This window comes from Carassius carassius, chromosome 13 (genome assembly GCF_963082965.1).
Source record: "Carassius carassius chromosome 13, fCarCar2.1, whole genome shotgun sequence".
Lineage (NCBI taxonomy): Eukaryota > Metazoa > Chordata > Actinopteri > Cypriniformes > Cyprinidae > Carassius > Carassius carassius.
In genome coordinates this window covers 13,417,395-13,430,090 of record NC_081767.1, presented here as the reverse complement: position 1 = coordinate 13,430,090, position 12,696 = coordinate 13,417,395, and the positions used below count along the sequence as shown (strand labels likewise).

The 12,696-nt window shown below is 37.1% G+C and overlaps 1 protein-coding gene across 1 annotated transcript; it reads right to left on the bottom strand.

The window, feature by feature from the left end:
- Nucleotides 1–6,819: 6,819 nt before the first annotated feature.
- Nucleotides 6,820–8,008, bottom strand: LOC132155604 (uncharacterized). Its single transcript, XM_059564348.1, has 4 exons — nt 7,968–8,008; nt 7,820–7,852; nt 7,302–7,698; nt 6,820–7,226 (listed from the first exon to the last, which is right to left on the bottom strand). Exons 2-4 carry the CDS (start codon nt 7,820–7,822, stop codon nt 6,823–6,825), a joined length of 804 nt encoding a protein of 267 aa, XP_059420331.1. The 5' UTR covers nt 7,823–7,852; nt 7,968–8,008; the 3' UTR covers nt 6,820–6,822.
- Nucleotides 8,009–12,696: the final 4,688 nt, after the last annotated feature.

The following is a 12,696-nucleotide window of genomic DNA, read 5'->3' as shown; positions in this document are numbered from 1 at the left end:
GAGAAAAATGGTATATGTGAGGATTTCCAGTCAGGATTTAGACCGTATCATAGTACTGAGACTGCTCTCCTTAGAGTTACAAATGACCTGCTCTTATCATCTGATCGTGGTTGTATCTCTCTATTAGTTCTATTGGATCTTAGTGCTGCCTTTGAAACTATTGACCACAACATTATTTTGCATAGACTTGAACACTTTGTTGGCATTAATGGAAGTGCATTAGCATGGTTTAAATCCGGAGTCATCAACCCGTCGATCACTGTCGACAAGTCGATCTTGGAAGCATTTTAAGTCGATCGCGAAGATTTTTCAAAATCTGAAAAAATATATATATATATGAATTATTATTTATTAATTTAACATATTCTTGATGAAGATTATTTCACCTGATGTTTTCATAGGCAGAGGGTGTGTAGGAAGTCTGGGGAAGGCAGAATGCTGGCAGCAACAACACTGTAACGAGAATAAGAGTTCTTTCTTTGTATATACATTTGGGGAGTGTTATGAAACCCTGTCCCCCCAGACTGAGTAGATTTGTGGGGGAGTGTTTAAAACGAGACATTTTAGGAAGGTGTTGCTGAGTCTCAATGTTTATAAAGAATATCTATTTGAGTTAGAGACTTTGAGCTTTGCAACTCTGCAGATCTTATGAGTAGTAATTACCATGCACATTGTGTCAAGATGATTTACGACTTTGACCTTTGTCCTTTTGACAGGTTGAACTTCCGGTGACCCTTATGATGGATGGGTTGAACTTTCCGAATAAGTTCATGGGGTTAACCTATTGACCCCTTCCCACGCATCGATCATGTGGATTTGACAAAAGCTTTTGGCCTATTGACCTAGTTAGCCCTAAATCATAGTTTTGACGGGTAGTTTTGCCCTATATGAACCCTCCCATGCATCGATCATGTGGTTTTGACAGAAGCTTTTGTCCCATTGACCTAGTTAGCCCTAAATCATAGTTTTGACGGGTAGTTTTGCCCTATATGAAGAGAACAGATGTTTTTTGCCGGTTGTTTGAACTTTGTCAAGGTCAAAGTCACCTTTATTTATATAGCGCTTTAAACAAAATACATTGCGTCAAAGCAACTGAACAACATTCATTAGGAAAACAGTGTCAATAATGCAAAAATTATAGTTAAAGGCAGTTCATCATTGGATTGAATTTAACACTATTTATTCAGTTAAATAGTGTCTGTGCATTTATTTGCAATCAAGTCAACAATATCGCTGTAGATGAAGTGTCCCCAACTAAGCAAGCCAGAGGCGACAGCGGCAAGGAACCGAAACTCCACCGGTGACAGAATGGAGAAAAAAACCTTGGGAGAAACCAGGCTCAGTTGGGGGGCCAGTTCTCCTCTGACCAGACAAAACCAGCAGTTCAATTCCAGGCTGCAGCAAAGTCAGATTGTGCAGAAGAATCATCTGTTTCCTGTGGTCTTGTCCTGGTGCTCCTCTGAGACAAGGTCTTTACAGGGGATCTGTGTCTGGGGCTCTAGTTGTCCTGGTCTCCGGGCTTTCAGCGATGTAGAGGTCCTTTCTAGGTGCTGATCCAGCATCTGGTCTGGATACGTACTGGATCCGGGTGACTGCAGTGACCCTCTGATCTGGACACAGACTGGATCTGGTGGCCACGGTGACCTCGGAACAAGAGAGAAACAGACAAATATTAGCGTAGATGCCATTCTTCTAATGATGTAGCAGGTACATAGGGTGTTATGGGAAGTGTTTCCGGTTCCGGTTTACCTAATTAATTCAGCCTAAAAAGCCTTTAACGGATTTGGATAATAAAAGCATATTAGTATGTTATGTGTATGCCAGGTTAAAGAGATGGGTCTTTAATCTAGATTTAAACTGCAAGAGTGTGTCTGCCTCCCGAACAATGTTAGGTAGGTTACGATGCTTGATAGGGAGCCAGTGCAGTGTTGACAGGACCGGGCTAATATGGTCATACTTCCTGGTTCTAGTAAGAACTCTTTCTGCTGCATTTTGGACTAGCTGTAGTTTGTTTACTAAGCGTGCAGAACAACCACCCAATAAAGCATTACAATAATCTAACCTTGAGGTCATAAATGCATGGATTAACATTTCTGCATTTGACATTGAGAGCATAGGCCCTAATTTACATATATTTTTGAGATGGAAAAATGCAGTTTTACAAATGCTAGAAACGTGGCTTTCTAAGGAAAGATTGCGATCAAATAGCACACCTAGGTTCCTAACTGATGACGAAGAATTGACAGAGCAACCATCAAGTCTTAGACAGTGTTCTAGGTTATTACAAGCAGAGTTTTTAGGTCCTATAATTAACACCTCTGTTTTTTCAGAATTTAGCAGTAAGAAATTACTCGTCATCCAGTTTTTTATATCGACTATGCAATCCATTAGTTTTTTAAATTGGTGTGTTTCACCGGGCTGCGAAGAAATATAGAGCTGAGTATCATCAGCATAACAGTGAAAGCTAACACCATGTTTCCTGATGATATCTCCCAAGGGTAACATATAAAGCGTGAAGAGTAGCGGCCCTAGTACTGAGCCTTGAGGTACTCCATACTGCACTTGTGATCGATAGGATACATCTTCATTCACTGCTACGAACTGATGGCAGTCATATAAGTAAGATTTAAACCATGCTAATGCACTTCCACTGATGCCAATAAAGTGTTCAAGTCTATGCAAAAGAATGTTGTGGTCAATTGTGTCAAACGCAGCACTAAGATCCAATAAAACTAATAGAGAGATATACACCCACGATCAGATGATAAGAGCAGATCATTTGTAACTCTAAGGAGAGCAGTCTCAGAACTATGATACGGTCTAAATCCTGACTGGAAATCCTCACATATACCATTTTTCTCTAAGAAGGAATATAATTGTGAGGATACCACCTTTTCTAGTATCTTGGACAGAAAAGGGAGATTCGAGATTGGTCTATAATTAACTAGTTCTTTGGGGTCAAGCTGTGGTTTTTTGATGAGAGGCTTAATAACAGCCAGTTTGAAGGTTTTGGGGACATATCCTAATGACAATGAGGAATTAATAATAGTCAGAAGAGGATCTATGACTTCTGGAAGCACCTCTTTTAGGAGCTTAGATGGTATAGGGTCTAACATACATGTTGTTGGTTTAGATGATTTAACAAGTTTATACAATTCTTCCTCACCTATAGTAGAGAATGAGTGGAACTGTTCCTCAGGGGGTCTATAGTGCACTGTCTGATGTGATACTGTAGCTGACGGCTGAATGGTTGCAATTTTATCTCTAATAGTATCGATTTTAGAAGTAAAGTAGTTCATAAAGTCATTACTGCTGTGATGTTGGGAAATGTCAACACTTGTTGAGGCTTTATTTTTCGTTAATTTAACCACTGTATTGAATAAATACCTGGGGTTATGTTTGTTTTCTTCTAAAAGAGAAGAAAAGTAATCGGATCTAGCAGTTTTTAATGCTTTTCTGTAGAATATGTTACTTTCCCACCAAGCAATACGAAATACCTCTAGTTTTGTTTTCCTCCAGCTGCGCTCCATTTTTCGGGCTGCTCTCTTTAGGGTGCGAGTATGCTCATTATACCATGGTGTCAAACTGTTTTCCTTAACCTTCCTTAAGCGTAAAGGAGCAACTGTATTTAAAGTGCTAGAAAAGAGAGAGTCCATAGTTTCTGTTACATCATCAAGTTCTGAAGTTTTGGATATGCTAAGGAACTTGGATACATCAGGAAGATAACTTAAAAAGCAGTCTTTTGTGTTAGAAGTGATGGTTCTTCTATACTTGTAACAAGAAGTAGGATTTACAATTTTGGCTATATGAAGTTTGCACAAAACTATATAATGATCTGAGAGATCATCACTTGGCTGAATAATTTCAACACCATCAACATCAATTCCATGTGACAGTATTAAATCACCGTGCTTGATGAACATTCTTACTGCGGTTGTTTGATGAACTTGTGAAAAACTGGAGCGAGAGGGGAAATGAAAACAGCGATAGGTTCGAATGAAAACGCTAATGACAAGCTAACGAGTGCTAACGCTTTTGTCCTAGTTATATGGGTTTGTGTGTGGTTATGCGTGTGCGTGTGTGGTTATATGGCTTGTGTCACAGGCCTGCGCCCCCTCCTGAGCAGTATATAAATGGGGTCGGTTATTTCATATATGCGACATTCAGTTATTTCACATTTATATATAAAACATTCTATAATTTATATAATCTAAAACAATTAAAGGTTGGAAAAACATTTAGTTATTTCACATTCATATGTAAAACATCCTATCCTTTATATAATTTATATAATATAATAATTATCATGCTAAAGTTGAAAACATACGTTTTTTATATTCTATCCTTTATATAATTTATATAATATACATAATCTAAAGCAATTTAACTAAGGTTGGAAAACATTATGTTCTTTAAAAGAATATAAAATAAAAAAGTTTACTAAAACCAATTGGCCTACTTTATTTTAGAGAGAACCTACAGCTTGTGAAACAGGCTCACAGCTCCATCTGTCGGACTCTCTCTGAATCAGCGAGGGTAGTTTTGCCCTATATGAAGAGAACAGATGTTTTTTGCCGGTTGTTTGAACTTTGTCCCAATTATATGGGTTTGTGTGTGTGTGCGTGTGTGGTTATATGACTCGTGTCACAGGCCTGCGCCCCCTCCTGAGCAGTATATAAATGGGGTTGGTTATTTCATATATGTTACATTCAGTTATTTCACATTTATATATAAAACATTCTACAATTTATATAATCTAAAACAATTAAAGGTTGAAAAAACATTTTGTTATTTCACATTCATAAGTAAAACACCCTATCCTTTATATAATTTATATAATATAATTATCATGCTAAAGTTGAAAACATACATTCTTTATATTCTATCCTTTATATAATTTATATAATATACATAATCTAAAGCAATTTAACTAAGGTTGAAAAACATTCTGTTCTTTAAAAGAATATAAATGAAATGGTTATAAAAAATATACTGAAACCTATTGTTTCAGATAATCAAAATCCATTCTACATTTTTAGAGAGCTGAAGGAGGTGTTTTCACATCACCTTTTCTGACACGCGGTGGTCCAAAATCAGTCCCTGTGTCTGTGTTTGCACGCCACAGTTCACCCTCGTCTGAATTTACTACAAAAACATAATATCTTTAAAGATGTTGTTAATTAAAACCATCGTATCTCATGCAGGAGTACCATGTTTTTGACAGTTTTCTGACGGTTCCATCTATGAATTACGGTCGGTCCGCGTCTACGCATCTCGTGCCCACGAATTTATGGTGACACGGCTGATCCCTGCTCTGTTTCCACGAATTGTACAGATCCATTCATAGAACAAGGATGACACCTAGTGGTCACTCAACACCGATTTCTTTCAAGACGGTCACCTTTATAAATGCAATTTGATGTGTTCAAACCATCACTCGTACCAAAAACTTTCTCGGACAAGTCTCCAAGACAATCGCTTGCCCAAAAACTTTCCGGATGGCTCTCCAAGACAATGGATAAAAGTGAGTGTTTTCTCATTCCATGCTCTGCTGTTAGTGATTTTTAACTACTCTATTAATTGATCAAAGTATGTTATGCTATTTTTACAGTCTGTGATGTTATGGTGTCTTTAAACCATATTACAATTCATTACTGTAATAAAACATGCATTGGTATTTTATCTGCTGTTAGTGACTATATTCATAAACTATGATATGCTGTTTTATTTTATCTGCTGATAGAGATATTTTAACTACTATATTCATAAAGTATGCTATGGTGTTTTATTTTATCTGCTGATAGAGATATTCATAAACTATGATATGCTGTTTTATTTTATCTGCTGATAGAGATATTTTAACTACTCTATTAATTTATCACAAATTATGATTATGTCGAGATGTTTTATTTGACTTAATATCATCGCCAGACTTTTTTTATGAAAAACACTTTTATTTTGAAAAGACGATGACATCCTGTTGACATGTGCTTAGCTTTAGCTTACTGTGAAATGGCTCCCTCTGGTGAGTCTGGGGTGAAATGACACCCTGTTATAGTGAAAATTGCACCATCTGCGACGGTTTAATGTTATGACACCCTGTTATATTTAAAATTGCGCCATCTGCTGGCGGTTTAATGTTATGACACACTGTTATAGTGAAAATTCGATCTCGTCCGGGGTCAGTTCTGTGGAGGATTGGTCTGATTGACATAAGTCTGCCTTGTCTATTTTTAGATTTCAGACCAAAATACGTACTATTACAAAATCATAGAGTTAAAACAAGCATACATGAACTATTACAAATTTCATATAGTATAAAAAAGCATACATGAACTATTACAAATTGCATATAGTATAAAAAAATCATAAATGAACTATTACAAAATCAGAATATAAAAAGCATATATGACTTGTTACAAAATCAGAGTATAAATGAAATATCGGATTATATGTAAACAAAGTATAAAAAGCATAAATTAAATATTACAAAATCATAGCAGACTTGCAATATAAGAATTACTTGAAATATCAGATTATATGTAAACAAAGTATAGATGAAATATTACAAAAAACATGCAATATAAGAATTACTAGGAATAGATCTATATTCAGTTCGACTCTGTCGTCTCATCTCTGATGGTGAGAATGAGGTGATGCAAAATGAGCACCAATTCCCGTTGGTATTGGCTCACCATACGATAATTTCTATCAAACTGCTGTTCAATCGTTGATCTCATAGCATTGATGCGACGGAATATTTCATTGGCCAGATCCTGAATAAAGCGATCCTGCGCATCGAATCGGCTGCGTGTCTCGAGGTTATACGTCTAATCTGCTATGGGTTTCGATTTGTCTGTCACGAGACTCACTGCGCAACGCAATCAATTTTTTGTTAATATCATCTTGTACGTGACGGAGTTCGATGTATTTGTTGTTTGTGTCAACCTGTGTGTCGCAAAACTCTTGACCAAATGATTCTATCGAATTAATGAGCCTATGAGTCGGAGGCAGATCATCGAATGGTTCATCAACCGGCTGAGGCGCCGGCACTTTTTCCACTTCTACTTCGTCTGACGACGGTGAGCGAGAAGGATATGGTGTTTGACCCACGTTGGTGGTTGACACCTCGTCACGCTCGGTCGTCCAAGAACTCTGGTCCCAAGCATCGATTTGAGACGTACCATAGGTAGTCACGTCATCCTTATGGCTTCTACTCGAGTCTGCTGTGTGTAAAAATAAAAAATCTTAATGGCGTGACTCCGTCGGAGTTTAAATGCAAATAATGTAGATAGTCTTACCATAAAACAGCGCGGTCTCAGGACTGGACGCCGGGCTGTTCGGTGGTGTCAGACAAAGAGTTTTCCTCTTTGGAGAGCTCTCAGGACTGATCGCCAGGGTAAAACGATAAGCCTTTCTCGGTAGTTCGCCGTTCGGTTCTGGTCGGACCACCGCTGTAAAACGATAAGTCTTTCTCGGTGGTTCGCCATCTGGTCCAGGACTGACCGGCGAGGTGGGACGATTCGTTTTTATAGGCTTCTTTCTTGCTGGTTCGCCGCTGGGTCCAGGAAGTGGTTCGCCGCTGGATCCTATTGGATTCTCGACGTGCGCCGGAGTTGAATCAGGTAGGATGTGAGGTTTGTCTGTTACGTTGATGGTGGCATCTTCATCGCCATCTTGCGTGAGATCGATAACTGTCTGGAAGCCGGGTTGGGTGATAAATTAAAATCTAAAAATAAAATTTGATTTCTCATAAACATAAAAGAAAACTAAAATTTTGATTTCTCATAAAAAATGTTGGAGATGGATTTTGTTTTACCATCGGCTGCGCTGTCTGGATCAATCGCGGCCACTGTGAATTAAAAAAAAAAAAAAAAAAAAAAAAAAAAAAAAAATTAAATTTATAAAAAGACAAAATTAAAATACGTTCATTTTAATTTATTAAAAAATAGTTAAAACGTACTTACATGTATTAATAGCGTCAAAGGGTTGCTGCTCAATATTTGAACCTGATATAAAAAAATAAAAAACCCTGTTATGATTTTCACTATAACAGGGTGTCATAACATTAAACCGTCGCAGATGGCGCAATTTTCACTATAACACGGTGTCATTTCACCCCAGACTCACCAGAGGGAGCCATTTCCATAAGCTAAAGCTAAGCACATGTCAACAGGATGTCGTCGTCTTTTCAAAATAAAAGTGTTTTTCAGAAAAAAGTCTGCCGATGATATTAAGTCAAATAAAACATCTCGACATAATCATAATTTGTGATAAATTAATAGAGTAGTTAAAATATCTCTATCAGCAGATAAAATAAAACAGCATATCATAGTTTATGAATATCTCTATCAGCAGATAAAATAAAACACCATAGCATACTTTATGAATATAGTAGTTAAAATATCTCTATCAGCAGATAAAATAAAACAGCATATCATAGTTTATGAATATAGTCACTAACAGCAGATAAAATACCAATGCATGTTTTATTACAGTAATGAATTGTAATATGGTTTAAAGACACCATAACATCATAGACTGTAAAAATAGCATAACATACTTTGGTCAATTAATAGAGTAGTTAAAAATCACTAACAGCAGAGCATGAAATGAGAAAATACTCACTTTTATCCATGTCTTGGAGAGCCGTCCGGAAAGTTCTTGGGCAAGCGATTGTCTTGGAGACTCGTCCGAGAAAGTTTTTGGTACGAGTGATGGTTTGAACACGTCAAATTGCATTTATAAAGGTGACCGTCTTGAAAGAAATCGGTGTTGAGTGACCACTAGGTGTCATCCTTGTTCTATGAATGGATCTGTCCAATTTGTGGAAACAGAGCAGGGATCAGCCATGTCACCATAAATTCGTGGACACAAGAGATGCGTAGACGCGGACCGACCGTAATTCATACATGGAACCGTCAGAAAACTGTCAAAAACATGGTACTCCTGCATGAGATACGATGGTTTTAATTAACAACATCTTTAAAGATATTATGATTTTGTAGTAAATTCAGACGAGGGTGAACTGTGGCGTGCAAACACAGACACAGGGACTGATTTTGGACCAACGCGGGTCAGAAAAGGTGATGTGAAAACACCTCCTTCAGCTCTCTAAAAATGTAGAATGGATTTTGTTTATCTGAAACAATTGGTTTCAGTATATTTATTATAACCATTTCATTCATTTATTCCAATTCTTTTAAAGAACAGAATGTTTTTCAACCTTAGTTAAATTGCTTTAGATTATGTATATTATATAAATTATATAAAGGATAGAATATAAAGAACGTATGTTTTCAACTTTAGCATCATATTATTATATTATATAAAGGATAGGATGTTTTACATATGAATGTGAAATAACTAAATGTTTTTTCAACCTTTAATTGTTTTAGAGTATATAAATTATAGAATGTTTTATATATAAATGTGAAATAACTGAATGTAGCATATATGAAATAACCGACCCCATTTATATACTGCTCAGGAGGGGGCGCAGGCCTGTGACACAAGCCATATAACCACACATGCACACACATAACCACACACAAACCCATATAACTGGGACAAAGTTCAAACAACCGGCAAAAACATCTGTTCTCTTCATATAGGGCAAAACTACCCGTCAAAACTATGATTTAGGGCTAACTAGGTCAATAGGACAAAAGCTTCTGTCAAAACCACATGATCGATGCATGTGTAAGGGAAACAGGTCAATTTAGCTCAAAGGGAATCATTTAAAATTTTAAAGGGAATTTGACCAGAATCACTGTTTCACGGCTGATCACTGAGACGCCCTGCGATTCACTGAACGAGCCGTTTAACATCAAATCTGCGCTGGATATTAATATCCAAAGTATAGTGAAAACACTATCAATTAGCACAGTAACAAGATCGGCAGTTTAAGACATTAACTTGTAAGCACAAAACACAAGATACTTCTCTTTTCAATATGAATAAGGCTTTATTAGATAAATCTAAGACATATAAACTAATCTAACACATAAACGCACGCACTCACACATTCACACAAGTTGCAGGAAGATTGAAAGTTAGGGAAAGATGAGTTTAAGAGAATGGAAATATGGAATCCCAAGTTTACAGCAATACGTTAAATTGCATAGACATGAACAGCCATCAATCACTTAATTAACCCTCGCATTGAGTTCCTCAATGAGGTTAAAATTATATTAGATACACCAGCACAAATGTCTGAAGGTACATTGCCTGTGTAAAGTTGTCGCTGATTGGCTGGAAGTTCAGTAGTCGCTGAAGTGACGTCTTGGGAAGGCCCGTGGTTGGGCGTTGGCTGAAGATGCAGAGTTGTGTGGGCTGGTTGAAGTTGAATGCGCAGACGAGGTCAGACTGCGTTACAAAACTTAACTCAGAACACGAAACTCTCAAACGGAAAAGAAAAGAAATAAAGTTTGAAGAGACTATGTGGTGTTCCTTCTCATCGTGGCTAAGTAGCAGCAGGCGTGCAGGCTAAAGCACGCTGGAACCGCGCTCAAAGGACAGTGATGACAAACAGCATGGCTAAAAGCTAAAGCTAAGAAGCAAAGCTAAAAGCAGGCATGACTGATAGCAGAAGCTAAACGCTAGAGACTAAAAGCAACAGACATGACTAATAGCAGAAGCATAGCTAGAGACTAAAAGCTGACATGACTAATAGCAGAAGCAAAGCTAGAGACTAAAAGCAAGATTTTATGGTGTCCTGAGTATTTAAACTGGCCTGTTGGCCACACCTCAAATGTTGTCTTGACCAATCAGATATTGTCTTGGCTCGGGGGTATCATAAATCATATGTTTATTCTAACAAGCATGTGGTCCGAATTTTCCCGCTCTTGCAGGGTATAATTTTGGACATGATTCCTATAACACGAATATGATACATTTGACAAATATTTGATTGTCTGGACTAATTCAAGCAAGCAGATTCAATTACGTAGATACTAGACATGACTATGTATCCTTAATTATTAAAAGACATACACAATTAGTGATTATAACATGATAGTAATAATATAATAACCTTTATTTTCTATAGCGCCTTTAAATGTACATCTCAAAGCGCTGTACAGAAACAATTAAAACAACAAAGAAGAAAGAAAATACGGCACACAAATAGACATAATACACTGTAAAATAAACATAAAAGACAATAGATCAATTAAAAGCAAACCTAAAAAAAATGAGTTTTAAGCTGTGATTTGAAAATACCAAAAGATTTAGCTTGCCTAATCTCAATCGGTAGAGAATTCCAAAGTTTTGGAGCTAATGAAGAAAAAGCCCTGTCTCCCATTGATTTTAAACGAGTTGAAGGAACAGTTAAAAGACCAGATTCCGAAGAACGAAGATCACGTTTTGGAGTATATGGAGTTAAAAGCTCGGTCAAGTATTGAGGTGCTAAACCATGCAGTGCCTTGTAAGTGAGCAAATTTTGAAGTCCACCCTAAACCTAATGGGAAGCCAGTGCAAAGACTCCAAAACGGGAGTAATATGATTATGTATATTAGTTCTAGTAAGGATTCTGGCAGCTGAATTTTGTAAAACCTGCATTCTGTTTAAGGTAGCTTTTGACACGCCAGCTAACAAGGCATTACAGTAATCAATACGGGAAAACACAAAAGTGTTTATCAATCTCTCAGCAACAGTAAACGATAGCATTGGACGCAATCTGGCAATATTTCTAAGATGGAAGAATGAAATTTTAACAGTATTCAGAACATGTGGCTTAAACGTTAGATTGGCATCAAAAATTACTCCTAGATTCCTCAATTTTGTTTGAAACTCCACATTTGAGCCATCAAGAGTTAGAACAACCGGCTCTGATTTGCGTAGATGGTAGGGTGAACCAACAAGCATAATCTCAGTCTTTTCACTGTTAAGACAAAGAAAATTATCCGTCATCCATTCCTTCATCCTAGAAATACACTCAGAAAGAAAATTAACAGGCACAATTTCATTAGGTCTAAAATGAATATAGATCTGGGTATCATCTGCATAGAAGTGGAATTTTAGACCAAGAGATCTCAAAAGCTGGCCAAGAGGATAGACATAAATATTAAAAAGAAGAGGGCCCAAAATTGACCCCTGTGGGACACCAGACTGCACAACATTAACCTCAGATCTAAATCCACCCATGGCAACGAACTGCTTCCGATCAAAAAGGTAGGACTTAAACCAATTAAGAGCACTATTTGAAACCCCAAAAACTGTTTCAAGACGAGTAATTAAAATTGAGTGATCAACAGTGTCAAAAGCGGCACTGATATCAAGTAGGATTAAAACTGAAAGACAGCCAGAATCTGAGGCGATTAACAGGTCATTGGTGACCCTAACCAGAGCTGTTTCTGTACTATGTAATTTACGAAAGCCTGATTGCAGAGGTTCAAAGAGATTGTTCTGAGTTAAATGAGAAATCAACTGAGAAGCAACCACTCGTTCCAAAATTTTAGCAAAAAAAGGGAGATTAGATATGGGACGGAAATTAGTGAAGTTCTCATAGTCAATATTTGACTTTTTAGGCACTGGGGTAATTGCAGCGGTTTTAAACGCTGTTGGTACAACCCCAGTACACAGAGAGTCATTTATAATGCTCAGAACAAAGGGACACAAAGAAGCAAAACATGATTTAAACAGACCAAATGGTATGGGATCTAGTAAAGAAGTGGCTGCTTTCATTTTTGAAAC